Source organism: Tiliqua scincoides, chromosome 1 (genome assembly GCF_035046505.1).
Source record: "Tiliqua scincoides isolate rTilSci1 chromosome 1, rTilSci1.hap2, whole genome shotgun sequence".
In the NCBI taxonomy this organism is placed as follows: domain Eukaryota; kingdom Metazoa; phylum Chordata; class Lepidosauria; order Squamata; family Scincidae; genus Tiliqua; species Tiliqua scincoides.
This window is the reverse complement of record NC_089821.1, coordinates 59747751-59768896: the sequence shown is the minus strand read 5'-3', so window position 1 is coordinate 59768896 and position 21146 is coordinate 59747751. Positions and strand designations below refer to the sequence as shown.

The 21146-nt window shown below is 44.4% G+C and overlaps 1 protein-coding gene across 6 annotated transcripts in view; it reads right to left on the bottom strand.

Moving 5' to 3' along the window:
- IRF7 (interferon regulatory factor 7) overlaps positions 1-19471 on the bottom strand; it is a 46454-nt gene extending 26983 nt beyond the window's left edge. For 5 of the 6 annotated variants that reach the window (XM_066610679.1, XM_066610643.1, XM_066610671.1 and 2 more), the window contains exons 1-7: positions 19390-19471; positions 15338-15443; positions 10015-10177; positions 9049-9241; positions 7284-7384; positions 4171-4222; positions 931-1092 (exon numbers count right to left, since the gene is read on the bottom strand). In XM_066610679.1, coding sequence (XP_066466776.1) covers positions 931-1092; positions 4171-4222; positions 7284-7384; positions 9049-9241; positions 10015-10177; positions 15338-15360 — 694 coding nt within the window. In that variant the 5' untranslated portion in view covers positions 15361-15443; positions 19390-19471. Of the gene's footprint in view, positions 1-930; positions 1093-4170; positions 4223-7283; positions 7385-9048; positions 9242-10014; positions 10178-15337; positions 15444-17376; positions 17446-19389 lie in introns of those variants that run through there. The other variant, XM_066610654.1, reaches the window with a different exon arrangement.
- Positions 19472-21146: the final 1675 nt, after the last annotated feature.

The following is a 21146-nucleotide window of genomic DNA, read 5'->3' as shown; positions in this document are numbered from 1 at the left end:
ATCTCTCTGACACTGGGTCGGGGGCCGGGGAAAAAAAGAATTTACATTTAAAATTTGAATAAATTTACATATGTTTACATAAATGTATATATTAAAGATGAACTTATATGAATGGATGAAGGTCTTGCAATAGCTCAAGGCCTATAAAAGGCCTTGCACAAAGCAAGGCTGGCCTTTCCTTTACTGCCGCTACTGCATGACAAATGTGAACCGGCAAGCAGTGGAGGGAGCCCTCATCCCACAGCTCATGCAAGAGGTCAAACAGTCTCCCTCACACTGAGAGCAGTTGTGTCGGGCCAGTGTGGGCTCCAGCACATCTCTGGAGGGCCAGAGGCTCATTGGAGACTGGGGGCTCCGCAAGGGCCGCATTGGGAGTCCTCAAGGGCCGCAAGTGGCCCCAGGGCCGGGGTTTGGGCACCCCTGGGCTACACCCACACAGTTATAACAATATGGATACAAACACTCAACAAGACATTGCACAGGCAAATAAAGCTAGCCATTTTTTGAGTAGCTAGTGTAGGACCTAATCTACACGTTACAACCACTGGAAATAGTAAACTGAGGGGATAAAATTCTGGACTATTCCACTTCAAATTGCAGGTGGAGTCATATTTTAAAATGTCTTACTGTAAAAAAACAACACCCTCTTACTGCATGTACTAAATGAGCACACTGGAGGACAGGTTTAGTGTAGGCATTCCCCAGTTTGCTGATTTCTTATATGCAGGATGGGGTAAGAGAGAGGGACTTGTAAGGAAGAGGATTCAAATACAAACAATTCTCCATGTGCAGTTTGAGGTGGAACAGTCCAGAATTCTACCCCTTTCAGTTTACCATCTGACTGCATAAGGTGCAGATTGATGCAGAGATTGAAGAATCAGTTCTTATTGTGCTTTTTCATTTTTGGCAAGCAAACAGATCTAGACCTACCAGTGGGATTATCAGATCCTCCAAATGGGTTAGGGACCCATGCAACCTGTTCACTCAGATTTGGGCTGGGCCTCTTGTCTGGTGGCAAATGATGCACAGGCCACTGGACTGCACCACCGCGACTGCACTGGTAGAAGTTCTCCGATGAGTTCCCAGTCAGCACTGCAGGGAACACATGCACCTCATTAAGATTTCAACACCAACTTTATATACACTCATTTTACTGCATCTGCCTACTGAGCTAAAGAGTTGGTTCATGCCCTCTCCTTCTTATGCCAAATGGATGCAGAACACAGAAAGCTGGCTGAACACCTAAGTACCGATTTGAGTGATCAATTTGCACCTCACAGCAGCCTTCTGGGTCACTTGCTTTATGACAATGAGCACAAAAAGCAATGCACTTGGCAGACAACTAGGAATGATAAGTGCAGTATTTCAGGCTACTGAAGTCTTTATGGGCTCAAAAGTGCAGTGACATCCAGGCCCAGGGAGGCAATACACACTCTCTCCCTCCCCCTTCAGAAATAAATTACGATCAGTGTCTGGAACACACTCTCTCCCCTGACCCCCTTGGGAATTTTTTCTTTTTAAAATCACCTTCTTCCACTCAGAGCTAGGGAGAATTCAGCCCAAGACTCCTGAAACAGAAAAGCTGCTTCTCCTGCTGCTATGCAGAGCAGTCCTTTGCACAGGCTCCCTGTGTTTTGTTTTTGTTTAAGTTTAAACAGAAGAGAAGCAACTCTTCCCTCTGCCTCCCCAGAGCTTGCTGATGCAGGCATCCTACCGTTTTTTTATTTGAAGCCAGCCACACTATTTTGTTGGTTTTTTATTGGAAGACACCCATGCTTCCAGCCTAACCTGCTGGAGGCAACTCTTCCTGATGCCTCCCTAGAGACTCAGGCACTCTCTTTTTATTATTGAGCAAGTGGAGGTAGCTCTTTAATTGCACAGGTGTCCCTGCCTGTTTTGTTCTTTGCAAGCCACCATAACAATTGAGCTGATTGGCAGCTCTCCTTGTTCCCTCTTTGTTTTATGTGTGTTGCTTTAAATGGACTAAGCTGGAGCAGAGCAGAAAGGAAGCTTGAGAGAGGTAAAAGGTACTTTTTAAAACTTGTTGGGTCCTTTACTTTTTTCTTCTTCTTGCTGATTAGGTGAGGCTCTGCCTACCTTGCCTATATATCACTGACATGGTGAGACTTTAAAGAAGGGACATAATTCAGACTTGAAGCCACTTTAAAGCTGACACACCCTTCTCCTTGGGCAGGTCCACCTCTAAGACTTCCATCTCACTCTGCCTATGACACCCCCCCTTACCTTCATCAAGAGAAAAAAAATAATGTTGAGCAAGGGAGGGAGGATTTAAGTAGAGGTGGGTTCCAGCAGAGGAGAGGCCCAAACAATGTACCTGCAAGGTTGGGACTGGGTTACAAGTCCCAGCATCCTAGCAGGAAATTACTCACACAATATAATTTGTAGTCTTCTCAATGGCTGTGAGTGACATGTGGAGCATCATTTCCTTGTAAGTCATCCAATCCCTCCCTCCACCCACCCTCATACTGCAGGAAACAAACATTCTGCACATCATTCACTACCAGAGAAGAGGCCCACTCAGTCTTCCCCAACTTTCCTGTCCAACACCCAAGTGACCTATGAGGTCCCAGAGGTGGCATATCGAGGGCTTCTGGCACCAAGGCCAACGCCCAACATCATGACACCATGCAGCATCATGACATCATCATGAGTGGCCCGGATCAACAGGGAAGCAATTGGAGCACAAGCTCTGGCACCCCCCCCCTCAATGTGGTGCCCACAGCATGCACCAGGTTTAGCGCAGGGTTGGTACACCCCTGGGTCCCAGAGCATTTGATGAATGCTCAAAATGTTTAAATTGTTTTCAGGGAAGCTACCAGATTGCTTGCTCAGCTTTATTCAGAATGGCATCTGTGGAAGATGCACCCACTTCTATTTTTGAAACATTAAAACACTTTCAGAATACAGTTAGTCCCAGAACCCTCAAGGTCATAGATCAAACCATACAGAAGGCAGAGAAAGTGGTTGGCAGCCCCAACACCAAATCCTCATCAGAGTAGAGTCTCTCCTAAAATTGTTTGCTTTAAGCTACTTCGTGCTCCTCCAACAGTTACACAACTGGATTTAAGTTGGTATTAACTGGGTTGATGGCACTCCTATGTGAATGAACCAACCTTGAATAGTAGGTTCCAACAAAAGAGTGTTAGTGCAAATGTATTCACTAGGTCAGTGGTTTAGCACCATGATCCACCTTGTCCTCAGAGCCATAACTAGGGGTATCTGCCCCGGATGCTCCACCAAGGGGGGGGGGTGCAGGACTGACCCCAGGCTCTGTTCTAGTTATGGAGGATGCTGTGGCCACTTTCTGCATCCCATTCCATCTCCTCTGGAGACTTCCAACCTCCAGAGAAGCAATGGAGCAGTTCAGCCCACAGTTTGGGAAATGCTGCAGTAGGTTGTACTGTTGAGCTGCAAATGAAAACACTTCCATTCCTGGAAGGTAATTTGTGCCAATACTCTTAACCTGCACCGCACCAGTGCCACATGCCAGCCTATTCCAGAGGTCCTTCAATTCTCAAGAACAGATTTTCAAGAGACTGTAGAGCAGGGGTGCTCACACTTTTTTGGCTCGAGAGCTACTTTGAAACCCAGCAAGGCCCGGAGATCTACCAGAGTTTTTTTTACAATGTTCGCGCCATCATAACATATAACATTTATGTGTACAATGTATGTTGGTGTACCTTGAGCCCCACTGAGTATAACAGGACTTACTCCTGAGTAGACATGCCTAGGATTAGGCTGTGAGGCTGCAATCCTAGCCACACTTACCTGGGAGTAAGCCCCATTGAGTACAATGGGCTTTACTCCCAGCATTTCCTCCCAGAGGCACCTGAAGGGGGGGGTCGGCACTCTGTGATCTACTCATTTTGCTTCGCGATCTACCAGTAGATCACGATCCACTTATTGAGCACCCCTGCTGTAGAGGAAGGGGGAGAAGAATTTGGAAAATCTTCTTCCTCACCACCACATATACTGATGTTCCACCACCCACAGAAGAACTTGGGGTTCAAGAGTTAGGAGAATATTAGCAATTACAAAACTTGTACAAAAAATGTTTAATAAGAAAGTGTCCTAAGCTTCCACACTAAGTAAGACGGATGGCAATAAACTGTAGGTGAGCAATCACAGAAACAAATTTTGTCAGCTTACCTGGGACTGGATTTCCCAGTGACAAAGTTTCAAAAGCAACATCTATCTCCGGCTGTGAACCAGACAAATAAAGGTTGTGTCACACACAAAAATGTTCATTCAATATTTTCCCAGTATCTTTACATGGGAATACTGTAGCTTATCCCAAGATCATTTTTCAGTGATCAACTGTCTTTGATCTCTTGTGGTACAAAGCTACATAGGCTTGCATTTTACCTTGCAAGTCTCAGGGCTCCATCCTATCCAATTTTCCAGCACCGGTGTAGCTGTAATGCAGCCCTGAGGTAAGGGAACAAAAGTTCCCATACCTTGAGGAGGCCTCTGTGACTCCCTCCCCAACATAGGAAGCAGTGCATACCCCATTGACACAGCAACACCAGCACTGGAAAATATTGAATAGGATTGGGCCCTCAGGCACACAGATCAAAGAAAAGAACTAGCTTGGGCATTCCAAATAGTTTCCTAAGCATTCTGCTCAGGGCTGAAAGTTTCATCAAACTTTACTCATCTTGGAGTACTTTTCATACAAGAGGTTTAAATCTTTTGAGCACAACAGGCTTTTTTCACAGATTTTTACAGCTGCTGTAAAACTTAACAGCAGCTCTTATCTAAATAATTTCGTAATGCAGGCATAAACCTACATTGGCCTGGATGATCATTCACATTACAAATGTCTCTCCCTATTCTCTTCCATAAATATAAATGGCAGAAAAGACAATCAAAGCAATATAAAATATGGGCCTGTAAAAAATGCCCAGTGCTTGTTAGTATGGAAGAAAGGATTTGTAATTCAAGGAAAATTTGTACTCCAAGAAAGTATCCCAAGAAACATAGTTTACAACTGTGTCGCAGACTAGATCTAAGCAGGACCAGAACAGGTTTCATGTGTGAAAACTGCCTTAAATCCATGGCTGTCTTGACTCACAGCAAGATTTTTAGCTAAAAGCACTGAGAAAATCCAAGACAGGAACTGCTTAGAAACTAGGAAGCACATCAGTTCACTCATGCCCAATCCTATCCAAACAGCATGCAAGAGGAGCAAATGCTCCACTGGTGCACCAGGCTTTCACACTGCCACTAAAGCATTGTAAAACACTCTGCAATGGAGCAAAGGCTGCATAAGGTCTGGCCTTCCTGCCAGCCCATTATATGGGTCAATTTGCTAAACAGACTGCCAATCATAATCTGATTAATAGATTCATTTATGCAAGATTACAATTTTCCCCATATTAAAGAGGTATTTTGCTACTTAACTGTTTGGCTTTGATTTTAAATGACTGCAATGTTTTTAATTTTTTAAAGGAAATGTTAATGGAGTATGCCTGTGCACGTGTTATTTAGGATATAGAATGCCACATGAAGGACCTCCAGGGTAGCCCCAGCCCTACTGACAACAGCAAGTGCAGAGTTGTTGCTGCAAACTAATGCAGAATGGGTGGGCTTCAGGACTGCTGTGGTGGCATGGGGACTAACACAGCACAATCCAACGAGCCCTCCTTGGATAGTGTGTGACAAGGCAAGTATCTCTAAGAAATCTGTTCCTTGATTAGCCAGAAACAGTTTTCAAGTCAATAATTGATTTTTAAAAACTAATTAATTAATCCAGCAGTTCACAAAGTCCTATTCAGACTTTGAGAGAGCAGCAAGTATTGGCGGGGCAGAGGGGAGGCCCCGACAGCACCACAGTGATCACGCCACTGCCAGGAGCAAGGGTTTTGTTTTTTAAACTTATCAGTTTTAAAGTTAAGCTTACCATTTAACTTAAATGACCCATATAATGGGCTGGTGGTCACACTGACCTGGGAGGCTCGCAGCCTCCTCTGCAGGCCTCCTGCTATTTGGAGCAGCAGGGAGACCTGCAAAGTGGGCTGCAAGCCTCCCAGAGGTCAGTGAGACCCCCCAGGTAAGTTTAAAAAATGTTTGCTCTCAGCGGCTTGATCACTGCAGCACCATCGGGGCACCCATTTCTAGATCTCTCCTCCTAAGAAGAAATAGCCCTCTTCTGATTCCCCTGGTGGGTTATGACTCACCAGTTTGGGAACCACTGAATTTATTAGAAGTCGTTTTCCTACCACTTACTAATAGGATTCCATCCTAAGGTACATGATTTTTCTAATCTCTGCCACCCCTTGAGATGGCTATCATTCACCAGTTAGATATGAAACATATCCCAACATCTTGTGTCAACTCTTCCACTGCTAACAGTTAAAAAGTCTTCTCTGTTGTAACAGAAATGCCCAGTACTCAGTATATTGACAGAACTTTGGAATGTTAACACTGTAACAAAATTGGGTCAATTTTGTGTTTATCTGAATATTTTGATGTTTATTATAGTGTTTATTATTAATAAATTGGTGCAAGGATTTCAAGAATGCCATTACTTTTGGCATAGTAACAATAGTTTAGCCAAAATTTTTGCTATGCAGGCGTATAATACAACATGTATTATAATGCATTAGACAATATGATAGATCAGTGTTTCTCAAACTGTGGGTCGGGACCCACCAGGTGGGTCACGAGCCATTTTCAGGTGGGTTCCCATTCATTTCAATGTTTTCAATATATTAGACTACCATGGTTTGTGACTGCATTTGGGGAAATGTTACTCATCGGTACTTTTAACAGGCTACTCTGTACATGCTTTAAACAATGATGGTAAATGGGACTTAATCCTGCGTAGGATTGCAGCCTAGAAGTGTTAAAAACTTTTCTGATTGATGATGTCGCTTCCAGTCATGACATCACTTCCGGTGGGTCCTGACAGATTCTCATTTGAAAAAGGGGTCCTGGTGCTAAAAGTTTGCGAACCACTGGGATGGATAACACAAAATTTAAGATAAAGTCTTGATGCAGATTACTGTTGGAATTGGTGCCTCCGAATTCTATAAGAAACATTAAAATTCAACATAAACAATTTTTGTGTTATACAGTAATCAGCTGGACCTTGCTGAGAGTGAAAAAAAACCAAACACACTCCTGTATTCGATGTGTGCCAGCTATACCTTCAGCAAGTTTCAGGATAAGGCAATGATCAGTGCCCACCAAAGTCCAGGAGTATAGCTTGAACGCAACCTTCTTAAGATAAGCAGTTTTTACAAGTCTGTCTTTTGTACCTGTATTTGATGTGTAGGCTGACAAAGGGTTGGTAGCCCATCACTGTAAGGGCTTACATGTAATTGATCATCTTCATGGTCACTTCTGTGATCTGAGGGAGCTGGAAAAGATAACAAAATGACATACAAACAGACTCCCTGGAGGGAAGAGCTAATTAATTAGGGCAGCAACCCACCAGGGGAACTAGAAATGGGCCATCCCCCTTAGGAAAGTGGCCCAGGAAAAGGTCCCCAATGAGGCCACTGCAATCGTGGTACTGTGGGGACATTCTAATGTACCTGCAGGGCTCCTGAAGCCTCTTTGAGGGTCCTGGAGATTTGCAGCCCTCTCTACGAGCCTCCACATAGTTGCCCTGAGATCCAATCACCAATTTGAGCTCACTTCCAGTTTGCACAATTGCAAGCACAATCACAAGCTGCAACCCTCCAGGACCCTCAAAGAGGCTTCAGGCGCCCCCCCCCCCGGTACCATAGAATGTCCCTGAGTCCCCATGATAACTGTTGCACAATTGGGGCCACCCCTACCACTATTTATGAGGTTCCCTACTCCTTTTGAGGAGTTTGGGAACCTCTGAATTCAGAAATATTACATGGTTTAATGTGCAGGTTAAGAATATTTGGGAGCTTCATCATTAATATCAAACTTTTCAGATGCTCAAGCTGATTTTCCAGATCCTGCAAAACACTGAATGGACCTACCCACCGATTTAAAAAAAAAGCAAAACATCTCAGGGGGGAGGAATTTAGGGCAGAGTAGAAGAAATGTTGCTTCTCCCTTCCTTTGCTTGCATGTTCTCTACTCCATATTCTCTCCATGCTGCCTCCCCCCACTCTCAACCAGTTATAGTAAAGGGTATTTTTCACAGGGTTGCACGTTTAACATTATACATTTATCAACTGAGCTGTACCAATTGGGAAAATACAAAGGGGTCAAGAGTTTGAATTTAAAAACTCAGACAGAAAAATGTTACAGATATACCTCAAGATTTTTTGAAACAATTTTAATCATCACATAGCCAAGTAATAATATTAAAGACCCTGCACAGATGTTTTTGGCTTTTACTGCCCAACCCTAGGAACATGGCCGAAGAGCTCCTGTAGCCCCACACAGCTCAACTGGGAGGGGAACAGGAAGCAGAGCTAGGTTGCCAGCTCCCAAGCAAAGGCTGTGCATCCTGAGCAAAATAGTGCTGCAGTTAAATGTGGAGAGATGATACACCAAATCGATTGATCAGCACCCCAATCATGCCTTGTTGCTCACTTTCAGACATGAGAATGTCACTGAATCATCATCACAGATGTTAGCCCATAGCAGATTCTTTCATTTTTATTCCTTCCTTCTTCTATAGAATTTAAGGTAGCATACAGAGTCTGCCTCTGCGAGTGGTCTGTTCTAAAGGCTTTAATTGTAAGGGTTAACCACACACAATGCTAAGCTGCCAAGTATGGGTTTTTGGTTTTTTTACACATTAGAAAAGCATTGACAATTTTCACTGTGACGGTACAAGAAAAATATTTTGCTCCCTCCCTGCATGCCACAGTTTCATTGTCAAGTAGTCCCCAGCAGGTACTATTGTGACAAACAGGGAAAAAAGCTCCAGTGATGCTTCTAGTGTCACAGATGGTTTCATTCATAAGAACATAAGAACTAAATTCTACTTTTCTCTTTAGAAGTGTTCTCTCTCTCTCCAGTCTATCAAAAAAGTAAGATACAAGAACACCATAGAACTTCTACAAATTCTAACTGTTGATCTGCTGTCCTTACTTGTATCAGCAGGAGAGTCAGCAGCTGTCCTGAAGTGGGTGCGGATCCTGTACACATGATGAGGGTCAGGGTCTTTCGACTCACTCACTAACTCAAACCTCCTTGTACTCTTCAAGGCACAGCGGAAGTTAGTTTTCCATTTTGCTGGGTCTGGCAAAGCTTCAACATACTTTCCGCTGACTAAGGCCCATGCCTTTTCACATGGAGACATAGAAAATAAGAAGGGAAAAAGAGTGAAAGGATTGCTCTGATCAGTGCATCACTTAACCTTCCTGTCCAACATGCCTATCTCAAATGCTAGTGGGCAAGTGTGGATGATACATCTCATCAGCCCTGCCCACCATACAATGAAGGTTGTAAGCAGGCACAACCCACCACCCTAGCATATATTGCTCCACAGCTCTGCCTAATTGTGCAGAGAGCTCAGTTAAGCTCATCTGAACTAACCCCACACAATTTAAATACTGCGTTACTTTAACACTTAAACTGCACAAGGAGAAGCTCAGACCAACAGTCTCCAACATTGCAGTTACGCAAAATGGATTGGTGCCCTGGGAAGGGGAGTGGGTCACATGCGCTCATCATAGGGTGTGTGGAGTGAGTGTCACATGCATCATCCAAATACATCCAGGACTCAGAAAGCAACTGGTGTACACTGGCAGACTTAGTGTAGCTTCTCATGTGACTTTGCCATGCTTAGTCCATATTCTGAGGCACTTCCCATCACCTGCATAAGCAAAACACCTATTTCTAGCATCCCACAGCTGCTTTACAGAAGCAGCTTTCATTATGCCTTACCAGAAATTACCATGTTGCACACATACCAGAGAATGTTGATGTGGACATAGCCAGAGCGATCCTTATGGTGAGGTACATGTTTACTCAGAAGCAAGTCCTACTCTGTTCAGTGGGGCTTACTCCCAGGGGAATGTGTACAGGGGTGCAGACTTAGCAAAAGATTCATACCTGGAAAATCTTATAGTCATTAGCCACTAGGCTCTTCCTTGCATTGTGTTTCCAAGGGATACGGAAAGTGGTGCGGCTGTCATCCTCCCAGCGTAACCCATCATAGCTTCCACTGTCGATCTCTTTAATGAGCCAATCAAAGAAACGGACCCTTTGAGAGCACCTGCAATAGCAAGAACAACAATGAGCTTCCACAGGACGACTCTCAAGGACCACTGCAACCAGCAAGCAATAAGATCAGCCATTCTGAACATAAAGAGGGTGACCTATGACAAAAGAAAAGGTTTCTACACAGGAGAGATGGCAATATCTACAGTGACTTAAAAAAAACCAAACACCAAATACACACAACTTTGCTCTGATAGTTCTGTGTTGAACCTTTCCTACCCTATCATCACATAAATGCCTTAGTGATGCAGCCCTGTAGATTCTACAACTGGAGAGGCCCAGAAATAAGGAACTCATCAACAGGAGAAAGCTTGGATCTGTAACTTACAGATCTGCAGCTGCGCAGCATATAAAATTTGAATCACTGAAGTGATTTACCTTGAACTAGCTGCACTCCTTTCTTAGTAACACTAGTTTGTGTAAGGAAACTCCACTTGCAAGAGAATTACTTGACAACGGTAATGGGATGAATTTCAATGGACTATTATTGTTATGGGATTGTTGCACTTGACTAAAGCACTGTAGTTATTACTAGATTTTTGTCTTTCCATGATAAAAGCTATAGTGGCAATGGGGGACTTCAACTATCCTGACACCTGTTGGAAATCCAACTTGGTTAAGAGTGGGAGGTTCAATAATTTCTTGCCTTGCAGATATAATTCAAAAGGTGGAGGAGGAAATAAAAGGCTCTCTTATGCCAGACTTAATCCTACACACAGGAACAACTTGGCAGAGGATGTGAAATTGACAGGGACTTTGGGCAAAGGCAACAACATTATCTTAGAATTCATTGAAAATTAAGACACTGAAGCCACAATTGCTAACAGTTCCTATGAGAAGAAGAGTAGGCAGATGTCTAAGGAAATCACTGCTACTACACAAATCTTTCCAAAAAGTTGAAACGCAAGTTCATGTACATGAAGCAGGAGGAGCAGTTAACAAAGGAACAGTACACAACCCTCACCTACAAGGATGGTGAAGGAAGACATAAGCACTGAATATGCTGAGGCTGGTGAAGGATGCCAAAACAAAGAGGGTTTGGGGGTTATATCCAAAGAAGGAAGGCCAAGGAAGCAGTAGGCCTGTTGTGTGGAGAAAATAGGGAAATGCTAACAGACAGTGAAGGCAAATCTGCTCAATTCTTATTTTGCATCTGTCTTCGCCCATAAGGGGAAGGTGACCCAACAACAGTTGCACTGAGGAAGAACTGGGGACAATTCAAGATAGAGATTATTAGGGAACACCTAGTTATCTGAACTGAATTTAAGGCACAGAACCAGAAGAATACATCCCAGAGTACTGAAGGAGAAAGCAGATGTGATCTCAGAACTGACTATAATCGCTGAGCTATGTCTGATAACTCCTGGGGAATGGATGAGATGCCAGCAGATTTGAAACAAGCAAATATTGCCTCTAACTTAGAGAAAGAAAAAAATCTAGGAAGTTACAGATTGGACAGTCTGTCGTGAATATGTACAGTTTAGGCCTAGTAGCATGTACAGCTTGAACCAGTAGAGCTTAAACCAGTAGCATGTAGAGCAGGGGTGCTCAATAGGTGGATCGCGATCTACTGGTAGATCGCGAGGCAAAATGAGTAGATCGCGGAGCCCTGTCTCTCCAAACTGTTAATATGTCAGTTTGGTCTAGTGACTAGACGAAACTGACATATTTAGCTAAACTGACACTGAAACTGACACTTTAGCTGCTCTTCAGGCATGCAGCAACAAAACTGACGAAACTGACTAGACTCCAGCAGGGGCTCCATACATTAAAGGGGGTGTCTGTCAGACGCTTCCTTCTCCCCTGGTAGATCTCCGGGCCTTGCTGGGTTTCAAAGTAGCTCTCGAGCCAAAAAAGTGTGAGCACCCCTGATGTAGAGCTTAAACCAGTAACAGAGAAGTGGCTTGCAGTTCCTAACTGCAAGGATGTGAGTAACAACAGCCAACAAAATTAACAACTCAATGGAAGGTAATAATGTAGCACCTATGCAGACAGAAAGGCATTCCATCAAGGATGGAATGCAGCTGTGGACCTCCAGTGGGGAGGGGAGAACTAAGAGGGCTAGCATCCAGCCCCACTTCAGGAAGATTCTGTCCCCAAGAGCTTCTGATTGGACAGTTTAAATAAGTACAGAATCACTTCCATCCTGTTAGCCTGAGAAGTATAAGAACAAAGCCCAAGGGGTGCGTCTCGGTCTTTTGGTGGAAAAGGTTGTGGGTGCAACATCCTGCAGGTGGAGAGTCTGGTCCACCAGGGCCATGTGGCCTCATAGGTAACCTGGAGCTGAAAGATCTACAAAAGAAAGCTGACCCAGGTGAGAGTTAGGGAATAATAGAGATAGCCAGTTAGCTTTGTTATTTTAATGCTGATATGTTTCCTAGATGTTTTATGCCTCTGGCATTTGCTACCTTTTGTAACTTTATGTAACCCTATGTATTTAATAAAGTAAAAATCCTTTTACTAAGTTGTTGCATTGTCTGTTGGGGACAAAGGTTCAGAATCCTGCCTAGCAGTTCAGCAAGCTACCAAATACTCATTGAGGACTAGTAACTTGAGGTCTGAGGCTTTAAAAGAAAGTGCTCAGTGCCTGCAAGGGATAGAATTAAGCCTAGAGGGTCTCAGTGTCCCTGGACTGCGACACCGGCACATACAGGGTGGTGGCAGTACTACTGAACAGGGGTCCTTGAGGGCTCTAGGGTTCGAGAACCAAGAACTCTGAGCACCCCAAACCCTGGTCTGACATCAATTCCTAGAAAAGATCATTAAGCAGAATGTCTGTGAGCACTTGAAAAATAATGCTGAGATTTTTAGGTGCCAATATAGGTTTATCAAGACCAAATCATGCCAGACATGACAAAGGGAATGCAGAGGACATAGCATACCTAGATTTCAGCATTTTGAAAAGGTCTTCCATGATATCCTTGTGAATAAAATACAAAATGTGGGCTTGATGGTACTATGGTTAGGTGGTTGAACAACTGTTCCTGCAAAAGCTATTAAATGGCTCTATGTCAACCTGGAGGGGGGTTATCAAGGAGAGTACCACAGATCTCTGCCTTGGGCCCTGGGCTGTTCAACATTTTTATAAATGATCTGGATGACAAGGTAGTGTGAATCCCTCTTTACATCAACAGAGACAAGTGTAAAGTCTTGCACATAAAACAGAAAAAAAATGTGGAGACACAAACACAGGATGGGGAAACCTGGCTTGGAAGCAACCTGCAAGAAAAAGATCCAGATGTTTCAGACGATTGCAAGTCGAACACAAGCCAGCAATGTCATGACAGCAAAAGAAGGGAATGCTTTTCTGGGCTGCATTAGTGGATCATGAGAAGCAATAGTTCTACACTGCACTAATCTGACCTCACTTGAAATACTATATCTGGTTTTGGGCAGCATATTTTAATAGTGACATTGATAAGCTGGAGTGGGTCCAGAGGAGGGCAACTAAGGGCGCAATCCTAACCCCTTATGTTATGGCACTGGCATAGCAATGCCAATGGGATATGTACTGCATCCTGCAGCTGGGTGTCACTCACTGAGGCTTCCTCAAAGTAAGGGAATTTCCTCAAAGTACGTACCCTTACCTCAGAGCTGCATTGCCGTTATGTCAGTGCTGGAAAGCACTGACATAAGGGGTTAGGATTGCACCCTAAGACAGTGAGGAGTCTGGAAAACAAGTCCTATGAAGATTGGTTAAAAAGCTCTGTATATTTAGTCTGGAGAAACTAAAATACGACAACTATCTTGCCAATACAATACAAATGAAGGGCTGTCGCACAGTAGAAGAGGAGGAAGAATTTCTCAACTGTAAGAGCTGTCCAACACTGGAACCAACTGCATTGTGCAGCTGTGGCCACCCCCTTATTTGAGGTTTCAACCAGAGGCTGGATGGCCATCTGTCAGGGATGTTGTAGCAGTTGCCTGAACTGCACAGAGGGATGGACTAGATTACCTTCAAGGTCTTCCAACATTCCCAATCTGACATTGTATTATTCTTTAAAATAAGCAAGTAAGACTGCTTCGGGAATGCGCATAACACAGTGGTCTCCAAATTCTGAACCATGGTCTGCTGGAATATTCATTCTGGGAACAGCACAGTGGTAGTGAAGCTTTACCATTCTGGAGCGCAGTAACCAGTTTTCATACCATACGATCACAGAGCCTCAAGCCTGGGAACTGCTTCCCCTGATGAACACCCCGGAGGGTTCTGTGCCCCGATTTCCTGGGGTAACGGTTCCCCGATGCAAGGCTCTGAGGCCACATGGTGCAAAAACTGGTTGCTGCGCACCCAAATGCAAGGCTTTGCCTCCGCTGTGTCCGGAATGAATACTCCAGCTGACCAGATTCTGCCCTTAGGCTGAAATTTGGAGGCCCCTGGCTTAAAACCAAAGATCAGCACAAGACAATGCATATTACAGTTTATACACATAAAATAAGAACTTCTCTTAGTTTCAGCAAGCTATGGTCAATCTCCTTTGCCTTAATTTGGAACTGGAATCCAAAACAAGAACAAAAATTGGAAAATAGCTTCCTTCCTGTCTACTGGAGCACTGGAATGGCAGAGTGTCAGAGACCTGGAAAAATGTAACCTTTCTGGGACATTTGAGCCAACAAGTCAAAACAGTGTTGTCATGAGCACAAGCCCAGAGCTTGTACACAAGAGAAGACTGTTACAAGATGTGAACGGAAGCTTTCAGGCCACAGTTTCTCCAACTTAGATACAGAAAACCGGTTTGTTATAACCATGAAAGGAAGCTTTCAAATTTCCACCTCATGTGCAAAGGAGAGAGGAGAACTCATGAGCCCAGGGCTCATATCCACAGACAACAACTTTCGTTGCATCTAAACCAGGTCAGATGTAGCAAGTCTTGTGCTACACCTAACTCTAAAGATTAACCAATCTGCTGTTTGCAGACATCAGTGTGCCAGAATATTAGCTACTTTCCAAGTTGCTACTTTCTAAGGAAAGCCAGGTGAAATTAGATGTTCTATACATAGTAGCTTTTATTAATACACTCACCGATACACATGCACACTTGCTGGAGCCAATACAACTATATAAGTCATTGCACAGAAGTGTTTATAAAGAGGCAGAAGAGAGAAACTGAACCCACACAAAGACACACACCCCAGCAGTCACAGAGGCACTCACCTCTCATTTGCCAATGCAGACATTGTGCCAAGAAAAGCACCGAACACTTCTGGCCTTGTACTACTTGATGTTGCTTTGCAGACTGATGGAAGATCTCTGACAGAATCTGTGTAGATAAGGGAAAAACACAGTGTCAGAAGAGTCAGCAGACCCAAGAGGTTTGATAAACTTTAATTGGCATTGGAACAGTTACTGTGATATCCGTTTGCCCTCAGGTCCCCCAGACAGAGCAAGTCAGGTTGCTGCTGTTCGCAGCAGTGAGGAAGGCCCAGGCACAGTAGTGTCACATCAGGCGATTTCAGTTTCTCTCACTGGTGCTACCACACAAGCTTCATGCTGCCCCATATGCATTTTGCATGTATGCTGAAAATAGTTTTTTAAAAAAAAAAATAAGAAGTCTAAAGTTACTGGAAGCCACAGCAGAAGGTGAAAATTGTCCTGTCTAAGCAGTCTCACACATTTAAGGAGTTCATGCTCATCCTGGCCTCTCCTCTCACTTTACTTATAAACTTCTATTATCAGGTGGGGGTACAGTTCAGTCAACACACCACTCGGCCATGCAATTAGCAAGTTTCAAGGAAAGCAAAGGTTTCCTTAAGCACATGTTGTTAAATCTGTGGGCATGGTCAGGAAGGGTAAGTATAGGGGTCCCCATTGCAAGGGGTTCTCACTGTCATACACTTCCCATATTTAAGTCCTCCACTGTTTTAGGAACTAGCACTTGGATGGTGTACTGCTGCAGCCCCACCTCCAAATCTTCTTATTTCTCTGAGTTCTTAAAGGAACATCTCTGATGTTCAGATTTTGCTGTTGCTGGACTTGCATGTTCTTCTCTCTCTTCTCCAAACTGTCCAAGCTCTTAATCGGACATTATTACAGTATTGTTACTTTTAAGCAATTTCTGCCCAATGTTGCATATACGCAACAGGAACGAAATATGCACACATGTGGGTTGGACAAAAATGGGTTAATTGGAATAGGGAGGGTATCCCCCCAACCCCTGTAACGGCCACAGAAGGAATGCTGGGCTCCCAACATTCCCTCCACCAGATTAGAGGCAATGGTAGCAGGAAAGAAAGTGCTAGACCAAGGATGTCAAACTCATTTCATACAGCGGGCCAAATGGCATTTATGACACCTGCTGAGACCAGAAGTGACGTAATTAGGCAGGAAGTGATGTCATTAAACAGGTCATAACCAGAAATAAGCACTTTTTCTCACTTAGGAACACATTAGCTGCAAATGACAGAAAATACACAAATCTTGATCATATTTCAAGATATGGGAGAGCCCAATTATGTGGGCTGCCCCTTCAGCAGTAAAACCTCAGGACTACTCAGAGAGAGCCTGAGGGACAGATAAAAAGCTTCTGGGGGCCACACCCAGCCCCCAGGTCTTTTCTTTGACACCCTTGCACTAGACAGCAAAAGGCAGATGAGGAGGGTTTAGGTTTTTCCCAGGACATTCATTGGCCATGGATGCACTTCCTAAATATACTTTTCCCTGGGTATTAGGGGAAAGAACCACAGAAGAGCTGCACTGAAGTGTGGTAGCACCTAGTGGTTAGTCAAAGACCAGGGTGTCCATCACACCTAGTTATAGTTTTAACAGTTTGGGACAAAGGCTTCTGGTTGCATTTCACTGTCCACTAATCAAACTTTTGCTCCCTATTATGCTCAAGGGGACAGATAGAAATTCCTTCATTGTGCATGGCAGAAAAAGAATCACAGAAACAAGCTTCTACTCATTGCTAGGCAATCCCATGGAAACTGCTGTCAGGAACAGATACTGTTGCCACTACCCCATTCCTCTCCATTCATTCTTCTACAGATCCTCTTATCGAGCCTCCTTCCCTACCTGTTGTCCTCATCAAGATGCTACTTTTGCCCCATAGCTAGTCAACAGGGGTGTGGTGATGAAGGTAGAAGGTTGCACCTGCAGTACTCAAAAGCCACAGGCACTACCTCTAGGAGTGGACTTGGCAACCCTCCAAGCCAACAACTCACTGATTACAAAGAGTTCATTCATTCTACACATACCAATTAGAATGATACTTCAGATGACAGCAGTAAGGATTTCTCCTAATGAGGCAATGAAGGAGTCGAGATATATTCAGTAGGTAGCAATGGTCCTAAGCAATGGAAGACAGAAAATAAAGTTTTCTGGTACAGCTTGGGCCAATGCAAGTTCAGAATGCAATACTCAGAATGCAATACTCAGAATTTTTTATCTGGCAGAACAAATACCAAAAGGAGAATCCTTACTGTGCACAGAGCTACCCTGATCCAAGATTTATTCGTTTTTAGCAATGGACAAGAGTCATGTAAGAGCAGAAAACATGCAGTGCCAGCTGGTCATTGGCAAAAGTCTCGTTGGAGCCTGTTTATCTATTTTGCAGCATGACTAAACATTTTGTCCATTTAAAAGAGCTACAGAAAAATAATCAACTGAGATCTGCTTCTCTGTCAAGCCAAACTCTTAGAGTTCTCCTAAAATGCAGTGGTATTACAGCTTCCATAGAAGTGATACTTTCACATCACTGACGCAGCAATTCCGCTGAAAGTCATTCACAATTCCTCTCCTGAAGTACCATGTGCTATTTTAAAAATACAGAACCAAAAGAGACATCATCCAGCGAAAGTCATTTAAATGGAGAACCTGGGCTTACATTTTGTCAGGCACCTAAACTACTGTACTGCACCCACCCTTCACAAATTGTTACACAATACAAGGGATACACAAGTTCCTGTGCAGACTTTTTTTACCCTTTTCACACATCCAGGGGATTTGGCAATCATGCACCCAGTCAACATACATTGGTCAAAAGTTGCCTACACCCATAGGCTAAAGCCTAATGTCAGAATAGGGTTAGCCACCACAGTCACACAAAGAGCACATTCCCTGCTGCTGAAATGTGGCAGATGCATTCCTGCTGAGCCTTTCCTGCACTTGCTCACTCTTGACTTAAGAACCCTGCTCTATAGAGCAGACCAATTCAACACATCTAGTCCAGAAACCTGTTTCCCACAGGACATGTAAGCATAGCCCTCTCCTGCACTTGCTCCCCAGCAACTGGTATTCAGATATACTGCCTCTGAACCTGGAAGCAGTACATAGCCATCATGGTTAGAAGCCCTTGACAGCTTCCTCCTCCAACTCTTTGTCTAATATCCTTTCAAAACCATCCAAACCATCACTGCATCTTGTGGCAGTGAATTCCATAGACCAGTTGCAGGTTGCATGAAGTAGCATTTCCTTTTCCCCGTTCTTGATCACCTGCCCAGTCAATTTTACTGAATGACTCCTGGCTGTGGTGTCATGAGAGGAAGGGAAGAAAAAATCTTCAGTTTTCAAGCTTTTTCATCTCACAGCACACTGACAAGGTACTAAAATGGTCAAGGCACACCAACAGGATTTTGACAATCAACTAGACACAGTGGGGGCTCACATCCCCCACTGTCCCTACTAAAAAGTGACATTCCCCCAAATTCCTGTGGCACACCTGTGGACCACTCATGGCACACCAACATGTCACAGCACAGTGGTTGAAAATGGCTGCTCTGGCCACTATCTCCACATCACACACAGAAACCCAAGACTGCTTTTCCCAAAAGAGAAGTCTCATCACCTGATCCATACACCCAATTTTTCTGGAATACACACCCAGCAGCTGCAGTTTGCACACATGCCACTCTACACATGGTTAACCAACAAGGGTTTGTCGGAAGTGTGCAGGGATGAGGCTTGTCACCAGCTCCTAGGCATGGGAAATATGCACCCGCTTGCCTGCGCAGAGCATATGAGTTCATTTCAGACAAACACCAGAAGACCTGCACACACTACGCTCACAGACAACATGCTCAGAACGTCAGAGCTCTCTATGTAGGTGCCCAATTTGCAGCGCATTGTGCTGCAAAGGCACCACAGTGAAGCCTGCACATGGTGTGCCTTTCAAATGCAAGTCACTTTGGTCCACCCCACGATGAGAGTGCTCTGGTGCAACAACCTCCTTTTGCTCTAAACACTCCCTACAGGGAGAAAGCTCTTGTTACCTGAAGCTACCACCAGGTGACTTCTGTGGCTGGAGGGATGATGCCCGGACGGGGAAAAAAAAAACAATGCCACTCACTTCCCCGGGGTTATATAACAAGCTCGGGGTCCTCTCATTGGCTGGAAATGACTCAAGGCCGTGGCGATCGGCCAATCAGAGGGAACCCCCTTTCGAACAGGCGCGCGCTTGTTTTGCTTGGCTCGCAGACGTTCCAGGTCTAAGCACATTGTAGCTGAGATGCGGTGATGCAACGACCGAATATGGTGTTTCCGTTTCTGGAAACCACGTGATCTTCGTGAAACATTAGCTTTCATTTCTAGGTGCAAGCGCTGCTGCGCCCTCTGCCATTGCTAAGACTGGCTGCAGACAGGCAGGGCTTGCGCCTTCCTTTGGAAAGCGGCCAGGGTTTCCCTGAAAGTGAAACTGGAGCAGGACGGGAGTTTCCTCGGGGAGCAGCCCCTTCGCCCTGAAGCAGGCTGCGGGCACAGCCTGCGGTTTTAGGCACGCTTTCTTGGAAGTAGGCTGCAGAAGGGCTGCCATCCTAGGCATGCCCGCCCCCGAGCACAGCAGGACTTGCTTCCAGGTAGGATTGCACTGTGAGTTCAGGAGGGCTTCCTTCGGAGGAAACGCAAGATAAAATGATGCAAGATTGAAAGTATATATAGTACTTCCGTATCTGGGAGCAAGTCACATTTAACTGAGTAGGACATATTTCGCCTGGGAAAAGAAAAGATCAGCTGAAAATGCGTAGCCCAAATTGCTTCCGTCCCTAGAAGAGGGGCAGGTGCAACTCTACATGGAAGGGCTTACAGCCCAATCCTATCCACACTTTCCTGGGAGTAAGCCCCACTGACACTAATGCGACTTACTCCTGAGTAGACGGGCATTTTCCAGCGCCAGTACAATTGCAATGCAGTCCCAAGGTAAGGGAACAAATGTTCCCATACCTTGAGGAGGCATTTGTTACTGCATCCCCAACACAGGAAGCAGTGCATACCCCATTGGCACAGCAACACTGGCACTGGAAAACTGGATAAGATTGGGCCCTTAGAAAGCTGCCCATGCCAACATTCCCTCTTTTATACAATGGTTAAAAGCAGGGGTGCTCAAACTTTCAACTTTAGAGATGCTGGACCTTTAACAAGTGTATAGAAGAGAGAAATGCAGCAGGTGTAGCTTGTCATCTGTGGGATGACAAGTTGCACCTGCTGCAATTCTCTCTTCTATACACTTGTTAAAGGTCCAGCATCCCTAAAGTTGAAAGTTTGAGCACCCCTGGTTAAAAGTATTGGCACTATCTTCCATTGTATCTGGTCACCCTGAGTCTACAGTGATGTATTTGTGGAAGAGCCTAACAGCCCAATCGTATCCACACTTTCCTGGTAATAAGCCTCATTGACTCTAATGGGACTTACTTCTGAGTAAGTAAGTTACTCAGTAACAGAGTTACTACTCAGAAGTAAGACCCACTATTGTTGGTAGGATCAGGATAGGATTGCAGCCTAGTACTGTACAACAGAACATTTTTGAGGAGGGATCCTGTAGTGGGCAGCAAGGGAAATATAGATTTTGGGGGGGGGGGAGGATTATAGATTTTTATTTTAAAAGTTTCATACTACAATAAATACAAAGGAAAGAAATCACATTTCACATTTTCAACTACAGTCACATTACATCAACTGTTTAGCTAGAATACAGATACATCACGTTATAGGTAGATTCACCCCATCTAATCACTCCCACCATTTTTTCCACCTG